Source organism: Nymphaea colorata, chromosome 10, assembly GCF_008831285.2.
Source record: "Nymphaea colorata isolate Beijing-Zhang1983 chromosome 10, ASM883128v2, whole genome shotgun sequence".
Taxonomy (NCBI): domain Eukaryota; kingdom Viridiplantae; phylum Streptophyta; class Magnoliopsida; order Nymphaeales; family Nymphaeaceae; genus Nymphaea; species Nymphaea colorata.
The window spans coordinates 23,163,520-23,184,850 of NC_045147.1; the positions used below are offsets into that span (position 1 = coordinate 23,163,520).

Here is a 21,331-nt window from a genome sequence, read left to right on the forward strand (position 1 = left end):
CGTGTCCCCATAATTAGTTTTCTTAAAGCATTTTTCTGTACAAATTAAGTTTCGTGATGAAAACACTCCAAATCATAATATTTTGATTTATTTAATTTCTTTAATATTTAATTCGTTTTTAATCCAAAACCCATTATTTTTATGAAAAAAGAAAAACGGTATTTATTTGGGTCTGGGTCAGGCGCATTCGATTTCTAAAATACAATTCTTTTTCTTGCAGAAGTGAGTCACGATGATTTTATTTCTTAAGATTTTTAATCAGAACATTGATTTTGGAATTTTAATATAAAAACATGAAGTTATATGCGTTAAAGGGAAGACATTTCCAAATTATAAAATTAATTTTGAGTTAGTTGTAATTAATTATAAAAACAAAAAAAGTTAATGTCTATTGCACTCATAACACGCGGCATCTGTATTGGCTAACACTCTTTGTAGCTTTAGTTTCATTCTTTTATCAATTATGATAATCAATCACTTAACTAAACTTTAAAGATTTTTTAAGGTAGGACTGGACGTAAAAATACCCTCCCTTAAGGTTAAGGTGCACGTTTGGATGCATGCATAACCTCCAATTTTAGTATTGAATCGGCTCTGGTACAACTATAACGACTCAGCTTACTCTCATAGTCAGTGGCGGAGTCAGAAAAATTTGTAGGAGGGACACTTGTTTAAAAATAATCAAATTTGAGATATATATATATAAAGTGTGCCACTTTCCATAGTCACCCCTAAACGTACGTGAGGTCTACGCTTTCTTATTTTTCTGAAAGATGCCTTACTTTTCTGGCCGGGCAGGGCAAAAGCATGAAGAGTTAACTTGTGCCACGATAAATTAAGTTGAAAATCAAGAAAAAACATATTCGTTTCAGTTCTTGTTAATATACGAGATCATATTATCGGCCCACATGGGTGGGTTAGCTGGTATTGTTTCTTATTCCATAGCTTTATTTCGGTAACTCTCATACCAAGTTTTGGTCTTCATGAACTTATAACAAATGGTCTCTCAAACTATTCACTTACAACACATTTGGATGTCAATATAGCGTCTTCGGATGGGAAAATATTGAAAGCCAAGATGTTTTCTAAGAGACCAAAATAATCATTCTGACGGGTATTTCTGTCATTTGAACAACAAATCCCAACTTTTATATTTTCAACTTATTCTCCACCATTCATTTCATGTCCTACATGATTTTTTATTAAGTATACTATAGTACATTTACATAAGGGTCTGGTAGTCACTTCTCTCACTCCAAATTTTGATATGCTCGATTATATATATATATACATAAAGAATGTTGGTTAGGGGTTTGATTTAAAAACAAATTTAGATAGAGAGTGATTAAGGTAGGGTAGAAGAACATAGAGAGATGCCTCATTTGGGCGATAAACATGTTCATCCAGAATAGAGTCAGATGACAAAGGAAACGTGATATAAGGACGGGGCCCCACCCACGGACACCACGTGCCCGTAAAAAGACACAAGTCCTTCCTTCCTCCCTCCCCCACCAACAAACCTTCAACATTCCTCGCTGTCCAAGAAAAGAAACTCACATGCAAGAACCCGTAGCCTCCTTTTCCCTCTCACGAGAAGTCCGTGCCCTCTAACTTCTTTCCTTCTCCCCCCTCCCCCTGCATGGCCACCTACCTCCTTCATAATACATGTATATGTATATATAATCTCCCCCTGTCCATTCCTTCCTTAACTCCAACACACCACTGCACTTCCACTTCTCCCCCTGAACAAAGCAAAAGGCTCGGTGACCACATGCGCTAGCAGCCTCGCCTCCTTGTCGAAGCCATGAACATCTCCTCTTCCATCTTCCTCCCTCTACGCTGGCCGACCACAGCCAACCTGGCCGGCGCCGCCTCCGCCGCCCGCTTAACCGATGCCTTCCTCCGCCCAACCATTCCCACCACCCTCTTCCTCATCCTCGCCTCCTTCCTCTTCTTCCTCATCGAGTCCCGCCGAAAACAGTCCTCCAAGTTAGGCCACGTCTCCCTCCCTCCCGGCCCTTCTCCCTGGCCTATTGTGGGCAACCTGCCCGAGTTGTGGATGAACAGACCGGCGTATCGGTGGATACTCGGCATGATGAAGGAGATGGACACCAAGATTGCATGCATTCGCCTCGGCAACGTCCACGTGATCCCCGTGACGTGCCCCGAGATCGGACGCGAGTTCCTCAAGAAGAACGACGCCGTCTTCGCTTCAAGGCCGCTCACGATGGGCACCGAGTACTCCAGCCGGGGGTTTCTGTCCATCGCCGTCGCCCCCTGGGGCGACCAGTGGAAGAAGATGCGGAAGGTGGTCGCCTCCGAGGTGATAAACCCCGCCAGGCTTCGATGGATGCAGAGCAAGCGCATCGAGGAGGCCGATAACCTCGTCTATTACCTCTACAACCAGTGCCCTGGTGGTGCAACTCGACCTGCCCCCGCTGTTATCGACGTCCGGATGGCCGTCCGTCAGTACAGCGGCAACGTCATCAGGAAGATGATGTTTGGTAAGAGGTACTTTGGCCAAGGGAGGGAAGACGGCGGCCCTGGCAAGGAGGAAGTAGAGCACGTAGATGCACTGTTCAATGTGTTGTCGTTGCTCTATGCGTTCTGCGTTTCCGACTACATGCCATGCTTGAGACGGCTCGATCTGGATGGGCATGAGAGAATGATGAAGAAGGCAATCGAGATTGTTAACAAGTACCATGAGCCCGTAATCGACGAGAGGATCAAGAAATGGAGAGGTGACAATAACGGTACCAAGGAAGTGAATGACCTGTTAGATGTGTTGGTTTCTGTGAAGGATGTAGACGGGAAGCCATTGTTGAACTCAGAGGAGATCAAGGCCCAAGCTTCGGTAAGATACACCAATTTAATTTACTCTTGCGGATCTGATTTATCATCCTAACTTGGTAGATTAATTGTTTAAGAGGTACTAATCATGAAAGTTTCATGGGTTTGGTTGGGTGATTTGAGTTCATAAGCTCCACTGATGATGAGTTGGACCAAGTAGATCATATATATGATAACGACCTTCACAAAGATTAAAATAAAGCTCACCTCCCCAATAAGAGCAAAATTAGAAAACAAAAAGTTGTTTTCCTCTACAATGATAAAGTTAAAAAACAAAATTTTTTCCCAGTTCGTCCTAACAAGGGCAACGTACTACGGTTGAAAAATGTGGTAAACGTAGTTTAGTTCACTAGTTCTTAGCTAGCAACTTACAAGGTATGATCTCTTAATATGAAATGCCTTGTTTTTTTTTTTCTTTCTTTCATATTCATAGGCATTGTACATTGCATCAATGTGGATAGGTTACATATGTATTCATATTTCTCATATTTTTGCTTTTCTTCTAAATCCAACCCCTAAAATTGAGTCGTACAGGATATTAGCATGTGAATTTACTTAATTAATCAGAATTAATACGTTTGGTACCAAATAATCTGCTTTTTGTTGATCCAAACATCAATAGCTAAAAAGGAATAAAATTGTGTAAGTTTTTTTTTTTTAAAAAAAAAGGTTTGGTAAAAAAGGACAAAATGTTTATTCTTTGGGGAAGTTTGGCCTCTTAATTAGAATCAAAATTCCAAAATCAAATTTACACCTCAACCTGAAATTGGAATGAAAATTTCAGTTCCACTTTTCCTTTGAGCTTGATAATATGGAATTTTGATTCTAGAACTAAAAATGGCTTATTTGATGAAAAAGGAATTTAATTTATGAATTAAAATGTTCATGCCTTGTACCTCAAAGAGAGATGAAAAAAAAAAGTCTGGAATTCCCTAATCATAATTCTACCCCATAAAGTGAGATCATGAATCAAAATTCATTGTTTAATAACATAATTCCAGTTTTGAAAATAATGATTCTACAATTTCATTGTTTTTAAACCGTTGGATCAAACTCTCTCTCTCTCTCTCTCTCTCATTGATAATGACGAGTGATTGATTTGGAGGACTTCAGGATCTGATCTACGCTGCGGTGGACAACCCGTCAAACGCGATCGAGTGGGCGATGGCCGAGATGCTGAACCGACCCGAGATCCTGGAGAAGGCCACCGAGGAGTTGGATCGGGTCGTGGGCAAGGACCGGTGGGTCCAGGAGTCCGACTTCCCCCACCTGAACTACGTCAAGTCCATCGCCCGCGAGGCCTTCCGTCTCCACCCCATCGCCCCCTTCAACCTCCCCCACGTCTCCTCCGACGACGCCACCGTCGCCGGCTACTTCATCCCCAAGGGCTCCCACGTCCTGCTCAGCCGCCTTGGCCTCGGCCGCAACCCCGACGTCTGGCCCAACCCCCTCCGCTTTGACCCCGACAGGCACCTCTCCGCCGAGGTCGACCTCGCCGAGCCGGACCTCAGGTTCATCTCCTTCAGCACCGGCCGCCGCGGCTGCATGGGCGTCGCCCTCGGCACCTCCATGACCGTCATGCTGCTCGCCAGGATGCTGCAGGGCTTCGACTGGTCCTTGCCCGCCGGCGTCTCTGCCGTCGAGCTGCGCGAGTCGGCAACCGATCTCGGCCTCTTCGCGCCGCTTATGGCGGCAGCTCGGCCCCGCCTCCAGCCCCACCTCTATAGGCAGAGTGCATGAGAACCAGGCAGCATTACTATCTCTTTCTGGGGACTTTCTTCCTGTAGCTGAAGCTGACTAGTGGAAGTGCTCCATCTCATGTGTGTGTCTGCATCGAGTGGCAGCAACTCGAGAGCCTTATTTGTATAAGTATTTTCTTTCTCTTCCTTTTTCTTCCTTCTTACATATAAAGAGGTTTTCGTGAGAGCTCAAAGATTATTGCAAGAGTTGAATTCTGTCCTTTGGCCCGCTGGGGTTTCTCTGCATCATTGTTTTTTTTTTTTTTTCTCTTCAATGTCTTGCCAAGAAATAAAAGGTCTATTTTTCGACTATCATGGTGCAGTCTCTGAATCATGTTGCCATCTTTGTTCTATTATTTTTCCCAATCGTCGTCTTACATGAGCGACAACTTTCAAAAATTAATTCCGGCTGGCGACAGAGAGAGATTCCGGCCATCCAATATATGTGTAAGGATGGACGTCTTCTAGCTGCCTTCCGGCTGGATTTCCAGCGGACACAAACCGACCACACGGATCTGGTTGGATTGTTCAAAAACCGTCCTTTTAAGGAAGAAGCATGAGGATCTGATGTATATAACTGATGGCCATGTAAAAGCATCGATTTTCATAGTTTCTTTCTTAAAACATACATTGGAGTTCAGTGATTTTTTTTCTTTAGCAGATGGTATGGACAAACGGATGGTATCCAATATTTATGGTCGGATCTACGAAAAACAGACAAGGTCCGGTAATGGAACGTGACGGCTGCCAGACGTCCCAATTATTCCACGAACATATTTGTACCATCTAATGTATCTAATATCTCGAATGATGTTTAAAGTTTTTAAGTTGTCTTTAATCATCTGAGCCGCATAAATAGATTATAGATGCCACCATTTGAAAAGAAATCGTGAATCTATAATATCTGATTTGAGATTTTTAGAGGTTTAAAAATCGGAGGTATTAATGGATTTATTAGCTCCTCGTAATCTAAACATCGAGAAATCCTGAACTTTTTTGTTCTTATATTTTTTGGTATTCGAAGTCCATCCACGATCTTGGAATTTTCTAGAGGAAAATGAAAATTACTGGACTGTACACGAGACGGCCAGTTTTGTAGGAAACTCGTATCCACGGACACATCCATGGTGCATTCTTGTGTTGGACAAATATGTGTGTCGGATTCTATAATAAGAATTTGCTTTAGAGTTTTTCTATGCCATCAAACAAATGGTGATGAACACCAACGTCGAAGCAAGTAGTTCAGTGCATAGTGTTTTGCCATCCCAAAGGGTCTAAGCCAGCGACTGGTTGAAAGCTAATGAGCATCGACTTCATAAAGAAGTCAAAATAGCCAAAAGAGCAGCAGAGTCGATAGCATCAGCATTGTACGCCAACACGGTAAGCAGCGACAAAGTCTCTCAATCCAAATGCAATTTCTTCTGGTAAGAAAGGATGCCATGCAACATATTGGTCAAGAACAATGACAGATCAATCACATCCTTTTCCTCAACAGCATATTCTTACTTTTACAAACAAATGAAACAGCCACCCGCATACCAAGCTAAGACGCTACAGATTCCCTCGAAAAAATATTAATAACAATAATTAAGCCGATATTTCAAAAAGAAATCATACACCTATTACAAGGGGAAGAATAGGCAATACAAGCATTATTCCTTCACGTGGCACCGTTTTTCATTTGATCCACAGCGGGACAGGCATCTTCTGCTGCAGCCTCCTGTTCTTGAGCTGGAGGGGCAAACTGACTCTCACCCAGCTTGCCTTCGCTTCCAGTACCAGGCAACACAAGGTCGCTTGGGCTTGCTCGTTCATCATCAGCCAAGCTAGAGAGGCCATGCTGCTTCAGATATGTCTCAAGCGGCAAGCTTGCTACCTGAAGAAGAGTGGTCATGCTAACACGAGAAGCACCAGCTCCCATTAACAGATCATCTTCTCGATCTGGATCACAATTTAAATCTATTTGCCCCTTCACCTCCTCTTTGCCTGAGACTTTTAGGCTGTTGCTCATCTCTTCCTTTTCATTTGCAATCATGTGGCTGCTGGCTTCTGGTGAGTTTGCCTGTTTTGCGTCATTCTCAGCTGTATCAAGTTGCATTGAGCATTTTGATGCATCATCAACATCACCTTCCTCCTTTGTCCAGGCATTCTTCTTTCTAGCTGCCTCAGCTTCCTGCTCAGATTGGCGTTTTTTCCTTCTCATCATGAGGGTCTTGAAACGCCTTCTCACAGTCATGCAGACATTGCAGGTACATGTGGGCTTGTGCTTTGGACCTTTGCCACTGGGTGGCTGGATGCACACGATGCATGAGCAACCAGGACGATGGCGTGGATGTTTGGTGGTGGCTGTTGATGGTGTAGCGGTATCACAGCTCTCACCCAGAACAGCAATGGTAGCCAGTGCATCAAGGGCAGAAACATCTTGTGGCATCCGTTTTGGACTGTCAATGGCCTTACGCTTTTTAAGGTCTGCATAATTAGAACATGAAGTGAAGCACTGATTCCGTAGGTTCAGATAGAACAACAAATCCCACACTAAACAGGTCAAATGAAAAAGCAATCTGCCAAAAAAATTACCACAACAACAACAAAAAAACAAGGTCTAAACCAGGAGCCACTGCCATGATCGAGGGAGTAAAAGGGTAAAATATTACACGAACCCACAACAAAGGCACAACTTCTCTTGAAATATGTTATGGCAAAGTTGTAAAAGAGAACCACAAACAGTTTAGAAGAACGATAAAGTTCAAAACAGATTCAAAAACGCAAATTGCATCCATTGATAACTTTCAAATACTGTAAAGTGAATCAAACATTTCGGAAATAAAACACAGTTGATTCAGTCGCTCTATCAAGACAAATTTATTGTATTTGATATATGTGTGCCTGACTGTGTGTGTGTGCATAACAGTCAAGAACTGAGGCATGGCCATCAGCCAGCCTTTCTTTCCACAAGCACTTAATGCAGAAATCTAATTTCCAACCAGCCAAGGATCATTGTAGAATTGCCCTCATCTTCTCCATATAACCAACTATCGAATGAAAAAAAAAAAAATAATCCAGAAGTATCCTGTCCCTTTTGTTCATTTTCTATAGAAAATAGAAAATGAACAAGCATTGTCCCTTGCACACATTTTGTTATGTTTTAATTATTTTAAATCTGTTAGTGGCTCAGACGAGAACAGTGAAGTTTAGAGTGACATGTCAAGCACCATGAGCTAGTGAAAATTCTCATTGGAACTTAGTCCCAAAAGTATCGGATAAGACTAGTAAATATTTATCAGTATAATGAAAACTAAGAAAAAAACAACCACTCATTTTCACTCATAAACATGCCTATACATAGCTATGTGTTTGTAATTTTTTTCTTTAACTGCAAATAATCTAGCCTAGCATTCTCTTGAATCACATATCACTTCCTATTCAGGGGATCCAACTTTTACCTTTTATTCATCTATTCTTCTGTAGTTGCATAAAAAAATTTGTTTATTGTAGCCTCCAATTAAAACACTCGTTGATATCTTCTTCCCTCATCTAGGAATCAGTTTCATTAAACCAAAAAAAGAAAAAAAAAATGTTACATGAAGAAATATTACCTTAACAGTACACATGTAGAAAAAATTAACTAAATAAACAAGTTAGTCTCAAGAGATTTGTAGATGAGACCACAAATTAGTCTCAAGAGGTTCACAGACGAGTCCAAATATCATCTATTACTGGAAGCAACAATACCTCTGTTCAGCCTGAGAAGATCCTGAAGTGCTTGTGAGCTCATCTCATCAGGTGCAGAGCATGAACATCTGCAAGACACATTATGACTTACGAGCATATGCCAAGAGACGTGCATAAGAAAAGGCACAAGGATGAACAAGGAGCCCAAAAACTAAATTAAAGCACTTTCATGAGTTACCCTTTCATTAGCTACATATTGTTCTGCATTTACTAGATTTTTTCTCTGGCAGAATATAAACACCTTTTTCACTTTGTAATACAATATTCATCACAGAATTGTTTGCGCATGAACAAACTGAAGTATCTTTGCAAAAAAAAAAAAGTGAACAACCACATAGAGGTCACATTTATCTTATGCACATAACGAGGCAAATTTGGCATGTCCAACTTGTTCTTAAGAATGGTTATATGTCCAATGATATATTGAGTATGATGTTTCTTGCTCAATTGTGGAGGCAAATATAAAGATGCTAAATTGTAATTAAACAGATGATATATTGTTGCTTGGTCGAATGAATCTAGCACACGTATGGAATACTGTTATGCACGAATGATGCCAACCGAGATAGTTGGTGACCTTAGAATGTCACGTAGAGGAGAGAACATGCAAATGCTTATCATTTATTGTTTTGACCTTTTCAAATTTCATCATGTCGCTATGTACATGCATTTGTGGCTTGATTTGGCTTGGTGAAATCATCCATACCTTTGAATCATGTGCATGTTTGTAATCATTATGATGGCCTAGGAGACTAAGTTGGTTATGTTAGCTGTTAAATAAAGCCAAAAGGCAGTTTGTGCCATTTTTATTCCTTCTAAATGGAAGCTTCTAAGCTTACTACCACCTCTCCTTCTTCAGATAACATTGTTCAACCGCAAAAGATATTCCTTGCCAACAACAATCCTAAGCATGATGATTTAGTTGACAGTTTTTAGAAATGTAATACTGCAACTAGCCTGTCACATGGGTGTGGGGTGCGGGATGTGATATGATTTTCATCACAAGAAAAATGTTTTATACAGCACCATGCTTCCAAGAAGATCATTGGGGAAGGCTATAGAAGAGATGACCTGGACTTTTTGGACCTCTCCAAACAGTTGTAATTTTGCCAAAAAACAATTGATGGAAATATTTGGCAACAAAGGTTAGGACATTCAAGTATCGGAAAAATGTCATGTACCCCATTTTTGAAGGATTTTTGTGATGAAAATTTTATGTGTTAGTTATTCAAGTGTATGAATTAATCGATTAAATAAAACTTTTCAAGAAAAGAAGGACCAATAGATTAGCAGCTTTCTTGTCAACTTCAAACTTACAAGCAACTTAAACTAGACTAACACAACCTTGACCAGCTTTTTCTTATTTTTTAAATTATGAGAAACCACCAAGTTCATGGATTATTGAAGCTAATGATTTTCTTGTTGGATTTGAATTTATAAGAAACTTAAACTAGATCAACTCAACCTTGTCCAGCCTTCTTCTCTTCTTTTTTCAAATGATGAGAGACCACCAATTTCAAGGATCACGAAAGTCACAATGCCTTAACATCTCCAATAGACCCATGAGCATGAAACCACCAAGTTTTTGAACCCTAAAAGGTGTTTGTATGCAGCTGCATATAAGCTGATCTGATTCTTGAAACAACTGCATTTGTTCAAATTTAATCATGAAATCTTGGAAATATGATTATAGATAAATATTAGCAAGTGGACATTTACCTCTAAATCTTTAACACACATTAGATAATTTGTTATAGTACTGAAAGAAAATTCTACACACAGAGTTATCATCCTAAAAATATGAGAAGCGCATTCTGTTCTCAAGAATTCAGGGAGACAAGAAAAATGTCTGAACCATTAGTGGTCGCACTATCTAGTAGTAGATTGTTTATGCTAAAATGGATGGCTGCCATTTTCTGAGAAAAGCATAATATTAATAAAAAACTGAAACTGTAAACTACTGACCTTTTGGGATCCCACGAATTTTCTGCACATGTCCATCTTGGAGGAAGAAGTGCATCTATAGGCAACCTGCGCCACTTTAAGCAATTATCACATTGAGCCCATTGGTCATGTCCCCTGAAATATCACATAACCAAGTTAATACTAGATTATGTGTCTAATTAGTTTGGTTTAAATTAGATATAAGATATGAGATACATCTACCCAATCTGAGTATGCGTATGGAGGAAACTTAGACAAGCTTGCAAGATAAGTTATCCACAAGAACCCACGAATTCCAAAGGGAAATGCTGTGCATGATATTAAAACTATAAAAGCTCATGAAAGACTATTTTAAAAAGATTCAGGAAAGGAAAAAGAAACCAACAAAATTCTGCAGCAGTATGAAGCATATTTTAGATCTCCATGCAGATCCAGTGCTATGGTTGCAGACATTTTAGATATTGGATCAGCGAGACACATTGAAACAAAGATAAGATCCAGATATGGCATAGCTAAAAAAATGAAAGCATACATACAAATCACAGGCATTCTGACTGGCCATATATTTCAATTCCAACGTTTAAGTGCCCTAATGTATGAGCCTGAGATCTTATGACATTTTTAACAAATAAATAGAGAAAGAAAGTTCAAAATAGCATATGGAGTTGCAATATAAAGATGAAAAGAAAATTTTCAATGCCATCAGTTTTTATAGTTGCAACCCCAGCTGACAAATCTATAAAATCATATGCTTACCCAGATGGACTGGAGGTGAAAATAGTCCTCTTTCCAAACACAGGTGGCTCCTGACAATGACAATGCACAAGAAAATGTAAGAAGAGTAAAATGGCCTCAATCCGGCAGCATGACAAACTTTACAATCATCATTGTCCATCAAAACATTAGGCAGTTCACAATCTATGAGTTAGCCAGAGATTAATACAACTCAAGAAAATGGATGTCTCTTTATATGCCCCCTTGCATAAAACACAAAATAATTTTTTTTGTTAAATATTTTTACATCCTTTTTAGTGTTATCTAAGATAATTAAAGAGATGATGTCAGACAGATTTCCAGTAATCAAATATGTGGACAATAAGGACACACATGTCCATGTTAACACATGCTAAGTCACAAGGGTGTGCCAAATATGGTGGCACACCTGCATCGGTGCACACCATGCAGGTGTGGGTGCAGCCCGACACGGCACCTGACTAGGTCAAACCAAATCAGGTGCTGCTGACCACACAAGTTCTTCTTTTCTCTTGTTTTTTTTTCATTTTTTTCCTTCTCCTGTTTTTCCCTCTCTTTTTCCCCTCTTCTCTCTCTCCTCCCATTTTATTTAATAAAACTTTGAATTTTATATGAGATTAAGGTAACCTTGATAAAAAAAAAGTCTAAAAATATAGACAAATAAATTACTTATATAACAGATATATACATATATATATATATATATATATATATATATATATATATATATATATATATATATATATATATGCTCTTGCCGCACCCGCATCCAATTTTTCTGGGAACTTGCCGCATTCCACACCCGCACTGTGCACCCATGTGACATAGATGACAGAACACAATGTACTTTTAACCATATCCACACGCGCATGCACATAAACATGCTTAAATGCAATAAACATATACATGTCTGTCTGTATGTCGATATATGTTTGCTACAATCAGCTACGTATGCAACATAGTTGATCTTTTTTCATTCACTTCTAATTCCAACCCTATAAACAAGCGTGTGTTGATTTTGGTTGAACAGAAATCAGCTTCTGAACTCCTGTAGTCTGAAATCAAGGTTTTCATAGTGTTCTAAAAAACATCAAACTTTGTAGACTAAAGAAAACATATTTGTTGGGCGAAGAAACTCAAACAAAGAGTCGATTTATAGGTTCTCCTCATGCTGAACACATCTACACTGTTGTATTGGATCAAACCAACTCGGATTGTAAAATCAAAACTAGATTATATTCATGTAGCAAATTTTTTGTTACTTTGTGCATGTGAAGATTTGCATATGTTAAAGAAGACACAGTCTAGACTTACGCCCTACAAAGAGCGACTAGGCTTCGCACTGCAAAGAGCGAAAGCATGTTTCACTAAAGCATGTTGAACAGGGAATATGGACCATCCAACCACTAGTTGTTGGGTATCCTGCAAAGACAGCAGTTCTTCATGGCAATCTTGTTAGACAAGTTTCTATCTTGATATCCTATTCTACATCAATGGTTTATGCGTAGGCAGCAGATATGTATAACCTATACATTTCTGTTCCATTATAGGCTTGATTAAGTTAACAAGAGAAGTGAATGGAAATTGGACAACCTTGCAGTCAACCCTTGAAGTCCTCAAACTTCATGTCGTTCAAACTTGCACTTCTCTCCATTGATCACACCAATGTCACCACTCCATGTAGTTATCAGTTTTATCACTCTAAGGAGAAAAACATTCTCCTAAAAGCCTATTAGTAGCAGTACATTTTTCAAAAGTTTCAAACAAGTTACAGCAATCAGGAATCAAGTCCATTCATCATCCCATAACTATATACTGACTGGTGAATAATGTTCCCAAATATCACTTTTTTGCCAGGTAGGTATAGTTATTTTATATGGAAAAGAGACAAAATAACAGTATCAGTAAAAGAATAGAAACAGAAATTGCACCGACAATAGTTTAGTATTACATTTCATCAGAAAAGTATCAACCAAGATTGATAAGACTAGAGAGAGTTGCACCTCATATTCTTCAAACTCATGGTCCTCAATCATGACAATGCTTGGTTTGATACTTGGAGGAGGGCGAAGCAAATCCTGAGCCTCCTCCCATGTAAGTTTCAACTCCATGGCATCTGCGCTATCAATGTGCAACCTCTTGCTTTTGGAACCAAGATTACGACTTCTTTTCTTCTCCTGACCTCCCAGGGAATGCAACCCAAGTTCTTCTTTCGATTTGCTTCCATTCTTCTCATTTTGATGCCAGCCAACACAGTCATCAGAGATGTTCAAGCTTTTAGTAGTTGCTCACACAAGTACTTGCCTTCAGAAAGACTAGTAAATGAGAAAGACTAAGTAGCAACTTACGGAAGGTAGGCTCTCAATAACACCAGAAATATATCCATCACCAGCACCCACCCCATTTCCTTTTGCAGAAATTTGGGGCTCCTGGTCCAAGCAAGGGTATGCAGAATACCAACCAAGCTTAGTACTTCTGAACTTTTAAGCATTACATAATTAAGTCCCTATGAAGCACTAGCCATAACAATAAGATGTACATATTTTTTACTTGATGTTTGGTTACAGTACTACATTGAAGACAGACAATGTAGTTCAAGATTATATAAGAGGATTTCTTACAGCATTATGTGCAGAATTGTTAGCCTTTCGGAATCCCATAACCAGCTTCCCTTCTGGATCAATCCTGCTAAAAGTTACTGAAAAGATCCACCACAAAAATGGTTAGCAAGATCCAGACAGGCAATTCAAACATAAGGACCATGAATGATGATGGTATCACAGGAAATGTGCAACCTACAAAAATTCTGACAACATATCATTTGGCATATATTATCATATAGTGATGATAATGCACTTGGTTTTTACTTTTTAGTACCTTTTACCTTTACTATTCTTCTCTAATTCCAGCCATGTTTATTTTAATGTATAACATTTTCCTGTTAGTTTCAAAAAAACAACTCTTCTGAATGCAATGCCATTCTTTCCCAAGAAAACTAAAACCAAGATTTTTGTAGAGCATCCAAAAACAATCTCTCTTCTTCAGAAAAAGTGTAAAGTTCAAGGATATGTAAAGTTGTACAGATGAGAAACAGGATTAATAGAACATTTGAGAACTTACCAGTATCCCCAGCTTGTAGCTGCATAGCCTGTATGCAAGGGGTCACACCTTCTAAGACATACATTCTGCTGTTGTTGTTGGGCCAAAATCTAAATTGGAAAACCCAATCTCTACCCTTGGCATCCTGAATCGTGAGTGGACGACCTTCTGGTATAGATATTGGAGGAAAATAAGCCTGTTGAAATAACTATAGTGCTTAGACAGTCGAATTACTCTGCAAGAGAATAGGAAATAAACAGGAAAATGTGCAACATGAGAACAATTTCAGAAATGCATCCCCAAGGGGATATTGTGTAGCAAGTACAAAACGACTACGGGAATCTCCCCAGATTTTATAGGAACCATGTAAAGGCTAACCCAGCATAAGCGCAAACTTAAATGTCAATTTCAGCAGCATTTTAGATAGCTAACTTGACTCTTAACTAGTTTTTTGCAGTTCCCACCAGAGATATCACTTGCCTTATTTAAGCAAATTGGAAGGGTTAACTTGCATGACAAGCTTGTACAAACCAACAAAATAATCTGCTGTGATGGCATGAAATCTTTGCACCAAAATTTATACCACAGTCTGCAAAGAATTATGCATCACAACTGAAAACAGCCAATACAACAAGGAGAGTACCATGAGGAAATTTTCCACCAAAAGGAAATAATTAATAGGATAAATTTCCCCTCCCTATCTTATGGGGCCTCTGGTACTGCTCATGAATGATAGACTAAATGAGTTGGTTGAACAAGGACTTAATGTTGAAGTGATGGTCATTCCATTCGAGGTAGGAGGAAGAAGAGAGAGAAACAAAAGGAGAGAATGGAGAATTTACTTCAGCACATGCTTTTGGGAGCACCAACCGTCCAATTCTTCCAGCATCACTGGCACTCAACACCTTCTCAAACAGTGGGACAATTTTTGAATTTGAGCTTGAAGATTGCAAGGTTAAGTGAAATCCATGAGCAATCCAATCAAAACAACAGTCATGTGTGAACAGATCAATTCAAACAGTTTTCAACATAAACAAAATCATAAGGCAATAAAAATATCAAGTTAAGCAACAATGGATACTCTCCAGATATCTGTTGGAGCTCTTGATCTGTAATCCTTGGCCAGTAACGGGGTAGCAGCTGATTTCGACCCCTCCCTTCACCTGGGGGTCGTGCAACCCTTATCTGTGGAGGTGCATCTTTTGTTGAGTCGGAAGCTGTGCTGGGGCCTGCATTAGCAGGCTTTACCAAAAAGTGACGTGACCTTTGCCCTTGTAGAAATGAAGAGGTTGCCCTATTCTGCTGCCTAATTTCTGCAGCAAAGCTAGGACTAGCTAATGGAGGCTTTGCATTATTTTGTAAATTACTTGCTTCTACTGCACTGCCAGAATTAGGAGCTCCCAAGCTGATATTCAAGTATGTATTACCTGATGGTTCGTAGCCATTTGCCACGGAATCTTTATGAGCTTTCTGATTGACTAATTTAGAAGATCCACTTGACATAGTTGGATGACTAAAACTTCCAGTTCCCACAAGAGAAACAGCACCTTGCTCCTTCTTGATCCTCTCTATAGATATGTTATAGCTTTGTTCTTCATGCTTGCCACTTCGTATGTTCCCTTGGGCATCTCTACTCGACTGCCTATATTCACCTCTCTTCATGGAACTACCATCCACTTTAGAATCCAAAACAGGGGATATAAGTTCACCAGCATCATTCAGTTGTGAGGTGGCCATCCCATTCTTTCTTTCTTCACTAGGACTTTTTGAAGGCAAATACACTGCTGTATGAAGAGGAGATGAAAACACTAGTGGACCTGTTTGATGAGCCTGCAACAATCAGCAGACACAGGAAATTCAGAAAAAATGGAAACACAAACTTAAAAACCACTCAACTTATTAGTCAAACTAGTCGGATGACTAGTTGAGACCTTGATAACTAACATTATAGCTCCATAGGCAACAACTTTTTCACTATTTCCCACTAGTGCATAATAAATCCACAATAAAACTCATGAAATCACTATGTTATTATTAGATACTGTAGCAGTTAGCACACATTTTGTTCATTCATAGTGTCAGCTTGTGAGATATCTAGATATCCACACACTCCATAGTTGCACGTTCCTTGTCATGGTACAAGCTAGAACTGTGAATGTCACAGTAAGTTCAATTTTGTACAATAGAATAAGCATGTATTTCAGCATCCTCGTTTTCATGTTTTTTCTTGTAAAGCCAGGCTCTACATAAACCTAAGAAAATATAAACCACCTCCACAAAATTGTTAGTACTTAGTAGATGAAAGCAAAAATTTGACTTGATAGGGGAAAAAAATAGAAAATGCTTGTGAAAGTTTGCTGTATGGCACCTGCATCATTAGCCATTAGTCACACGGTATCAAATTACCCATCACCAATGGACTTTGGAGTCTTGGACCCCCATGTTTGTCAACCTTTATGCAATCTTTTCATTTTTCATGACTAATGATCTTGCTCCATCTGCTGCTCCTTTATGACGGTTTTTTTGCTAATTTGTTCAGTAAAGAGAAAAATTTGTGTGATATGTACGTTCTTCTCAAATGCTAATTCACTTACCTTAGCCAAATGAGACAAGCTTGTGTCTAATATGTTGCACCCGTACTAGGTTCTAGTAATAGAAATCCGATACCCCACACCTTGATGTTCAAGCAAAAATTGAAAATCTACCCGTGCTTATCAAAAAAGGGTGAATAAGAATACAAAAACAAGCTTCAAGATGTTCTTACAGGAGAATGATTTGAACTCTTTGTGCACTTGAAACATTCTACGCCTCCACCATCAAGGAGTTCAACCAAGGATTTTGATGCAATACATCCACAGTGAAGACCCTGCAGTAGATAAAGCTACCAGATCAGGCAAAAGAACCTAGGGTAAGTGATACGCAAATTTGGTAAAGCTTACCTTGCCACATGAGTTGCAGTCTCTCCATCCAGTTTCATTTATATGGAACATGTCACAAAAAATGGATTGTTCATATGCAACCCTGCAATCATTGCCATGAATAGATCAATAGGAATGCTCTTTTCCTTACAACATGCAATAAGGCAGGACAGGAAAGCAAACTGATTATTTTATTCATTTATTATCCTTTTTAGATTCAATCATGCATTTATATGAGATTCTCGACATTCACAAGCAAAAGTGAAGCCTACAATTGCCAAAAGGCAAAGTACTACACATTGCCTGCCTAAATTAAACAAGAATGTCACATACTGCAAGATGCAGAAACATGTTAAAGGTAAACATTTAGAATGCTAGACAGAGCATATTCATAGAATACCACATACAATATCAAGCATGTGTCCTCACAAAATGAAAGCATTATGCTGTGTCTAGGCATTAATCTCTCCAAGGAGCTAGCCATCACCAAGGCAGTCATCTCAGAGAACCAAAAATACATACAAGCTTGTCATGTTCCATCTCACGCACTGGCAACCTCCCCAAAGTGGTAGACACCACCAAGGCTATTACCCCACCGAACCAACAAAATTACAATAATAACTCAGAATATAAAAATATTAAACTAAGAAAACTGAAAAACCTTCGGTATTGAAAAGACTTCTGGAACAAGATTTCAAGTTGGAGAATTTTCCAAAAATCTGGGCACTCACTTAGGCGACGAGGTGCTAAAGAATTCCAGAAGATATCTTACATAATTTCAAATTTCCCAAAAGTTAGGAGCTTATGTTGGAAGGGGTTTTCCAACTTAGATAAAGGTATGAATGTCATATGCCCTTTTCCAAGTTAAATGGATAAAATTTCTAAACAGTAGCCAAGAATAGATGGTTTGAATAGGCTACGGGATATCCCTGTTTCATTCACACGATTTCCAAAGATTACCATGACTCCCTTATTTGCCCATAAAATACGCATCAATTAGTACCCTTTTTTTCTGGTATAAAAATAAAAACATTTAAATTAAATAGAAAAAATATATCATATGGGACACATTATGATCACACAAACAAAAACAAGCACAAGAAAGAGAAGGCGTCAATAGGAAGGGAGCCCTTTCATATTAGCTTCTTCCTCCCCGCAACAAATTGTGAATCTTACTTGATTCTAATCATATACAAAGTAACTAACCGTAAGTTATGGGATTCCACGTATTGCATGGAAGTAAATAAACAATTTTTACACTTAAGCCCATTTACTAACGAACTTCATTTATGTCAACCAATTAATGTGTCACCTTTAAGAAGTTTCGAATTGAAGTCTTCTTGTCATGAATAGATCCAATGTTCAACAAACAGAAGAAGCGAGACAAGCGTACATGACTCAGACTCAGTTTTGGGAAATAAAAAGATCCAGTACTCGACCAGGTCCAGGTGCAACGCTCACATCATGAATTGCAGTTTCACCTAGACGAAATCTAATTCTTAGGCATGCCCTGTTTCCGTTGCATGCAAACGTAGTAGCCATAGACTCGTACGTTTGCTTTCAAAAATAAGAGCTCCACACGCTAAACCAGAAGCAGCGACATGAACCCCAGGAGATATAACGATGAGAATCACAAATACACTTTCTACCGCTGAATACCCAAATCAGATAGGAACAAAAAACTCCATAATCTCTCGAAAACAACAAAATCACAGGTCAATATCGTCTGGAACACAAGCTCCTCTCTCTAATGGAATCACACGGAAAATCCGATCCACTCCACAGACGACCTAAGGCAAAGGACCACAAAAAAGGATTCTCGCAGAAAGAAAACCACCAACCAACTGAAGATCAAGGCACGAAGACTACATACCCACAAGTATCACACAGATTAGCAACACCACCGGTCCTCAGCGGCCATCCAGGCCTCCACCTGCTCGTCGTCGTCGTCCCACACCTCGAGTTCATGCATGCCCTCGATTCCATGACGCCCCACCGCCCTATTCCCTTCAGCACGCCGCAAAATAGGCGCCATTCTCATCGCACGACGGCCAGACAAAGCATAAACCCAGTCTTTCCATCATTACCTACGAGACGATTCTTATCCAGGAACATCAGAAAAGAACACAACAAAGGCGCCCATCTCCCCTTTTCCTCGATCCCACCATCGGCTCTCCCACCTTCCTTGCCTCCCTCCGGAACCCAGGACCACCGACGGCCCCGATTTCTCCGACGCCTCAAGATCCGGCGCAGGCGTGTAGTTTCCGGCAGCCTATCACCGGAATGATAGCCAATCGCCTCACGATTTGGAGGGCGAGGAAGCGTGTGCATGCATGCACGAACGATCAAAGCTCTACAAGAACATCGAGAGAGAGAGTAGCGTTTTATTGGTTTTCCTTTGTATTACACTGCGGTAAAAAACAATTACCATCTTCCGTTTGCTAGTCAAAGAAAGCAGTACCACACTCTTCGATTTGGGGAGAGATTCTTCTTCCCTTTCTTTCCTGAATTGAGGAAATAATTGTGACGACCTCATCTTCTGTGGAGTCAAACAAGAAGTGATTATCAAATTCTAGTAAATCTCGACTGAAACTGAGGGTAGCCTTGTCATTTCTTAAAAGTCAACCCCCCCCAAAAGTTTATTTTGAGGTTTTAGGGTTTTTTTTCTCCTGAGGTTGGTTCGCTGGTCCCACTAGTTTTGCCCTCCCCCACCCACTTTTATTACTTTGTTGCCTCTCCTTCTTTCTTACCCACAAATTTAGGGCTTCCTCTTTCCTTTTTTTTTTTTCATTTTTAGGGAAGAACTTTGTAGATTCTCTCTGGTCACTGAGCAGGAAGGAACTTTGACTCTTGGAAGTTGGGGGGATGAAATTTTTTGGTTTTTCTCCTCAAAATGGCATTGGCATACCCATTTATGATAAAAAATAATTATAAAAATGTCCATGAGTTACTAAATTTAGATATTCAAAAAAGCACCAATAGAAGTTTCTATTTTACTCCCCATCTTACTTAAGGTTGAGTTTCCACTTTCCAATCCTCTCACCTAAGTGTGCATAATTGTTTGTTGTAGATGCATTATAAGAGTTCATTAGGTTGGTCAACTATTAAAGTATAAGCATGTTCGCTGCACCTCTTCCCCTCTCATATATATGCATAAAGCACGTGTACCACTTGCCCAAGTTTATTTGTTTGTAAAATAATGTGTAGCATTTCAATATCTTAAAAGATCAATGACCAAGATTGTGTTAATTTTGAAGATACAAAAGTGTACTTCTTTTATGTTTCAAATGACATGAACTAAGAGCCTCTTTTTCCTGTTAAATAACCCGTGCTAGATGTATTCATGAGGTCCCACTGCAATAATGCACTCTTCAGCAACTATTTTAAGAGCAAAGACAGATAAGTTGTTATGATTAGATCTTTTTTATTGCCATGGTTTAGAAGCCCTCTCCAATACTATTCTTTATCTTTGTAGAAAGTGAAAATACAGAAAAACTTTAGGGGAATAAGGAGTTGTATATGAGCTTCGACTCTCTGTCGGGTAGCGGGTCTCCCCGCTCATCCCGAAAAGACCCAAGAACTAACACATGAGAAATTTAGCATGAGGGAGAGCCTATATCAGTTTAGAAATGTTCACCAAATTTTTAAAGTATTTGGAAAACTGCCACCTTAACTGTTAAGTTATTAAAAAAAATCCATTTAAGTTGAGCAGTTATGTCAAGTATGAAGTCACATTCTCACCCTTCAAATGGTTATTTCATCACTTCTTCCTTCGACCTTGACATTTTTTCTCAATTTCATTGCTATCTTAGCCCCTGCTGGATCTGAATTTCGTTCCAGAAATTAAAGTCTGAAAGCTAGTTCCAAGTTATCCAATCCGAATCTAAGCTATTTACATCTCGTAAGGTATGCACATGTTTGGGATGTAGGAAAGAGAGATGCACTGGAAGCCTAGTCAAAGATGAATCTCGTACAACCAAAAAATGATAAAGTTTAACACCTTGGTTAAGTCTTAATTCTATCATTTTGTGGTTTGAGCTTTTTCATGGTGTTGTTCTAGAAAGGCATGATATGAACTCGGATTGTTATGCATCACCAGAAATTTCTAGTTTGGGGGTGCTCCAAGTTTAAATTTTAAACTTTAAGGAGCAATCATATGTAAAAAAAATGAAAATTAATGAAGTTTTTATATATAAATAAAGTAAATTTTGTGGTTGCCCACACTCTTCTTCCGATGAACTTAGGATCCATAAAATTAGTGGCGGAGACACATGGAGGCTAGTGTGGGCCACTGCC

General features: G+C 39.3%; 2 protein-coding genes across 2 annotated transcripts; one reads left to right on the plus strand and one right to left on the minus strand.

The window, feature by feature from the left end:
• Positions 1–1,725: 1,725 nt before the first annotated feature.
• On the plus strand, positions 1,726–4,654 carry LOC116263110 (tryptophan N-monooxygenase CYP79A68). Its single transcript, XM_031642705.2, has 2 exons — positions 1,726–2,854; positions 3,964–4,654. Exons 1-2 carry the CDS (start codon positions 1,805–1,807, stop codon positions 4,588–4,590), a joined length of 1,677 nt encoding a protein of 558 aa, XP_031498565.1. The 5' UTR covers positions 1,726–1,804; the 3' UTR covers positions 4,591–4,654.
• Positions 4,655–5,970: 1,316 nt separating this feature from the next.
• Positions 5,971–19,532, minus strand: LOC116262141 (B3 domain-containing transcription repressor VAL2-like). Its single transcript, XM_031641246.2, has 13 exons — positions 18,909–19,532; positions 17,057–17,138; positions 16,882–16,983; positions 15,199–15,947; positions 14,960–15,056; positions 14,139–14,313; positions 13,640–13,716; positions 13,367–13,447; positions 13,022–13,246; positions 11,022–11,071; positions 10,287–10,400; positions 8,322–8,389; positions 5,971–7,058 (listed from the first exon to the last, which is right to left on the minus strand). Exons 1-13 carry the CDS (start codon positions 19,019–19,021, stop codon positions 6,250–6,252), a joined length of 2,742 nt encoding a protein of 913 aa, XP_031497106.1. The 5' UTR covers positions 19,022–19,532; the 3' UTR covers positions 5,971–6,249.
• Positions 19,533–21,331: the final 1,799 nt, after the last annotated feature.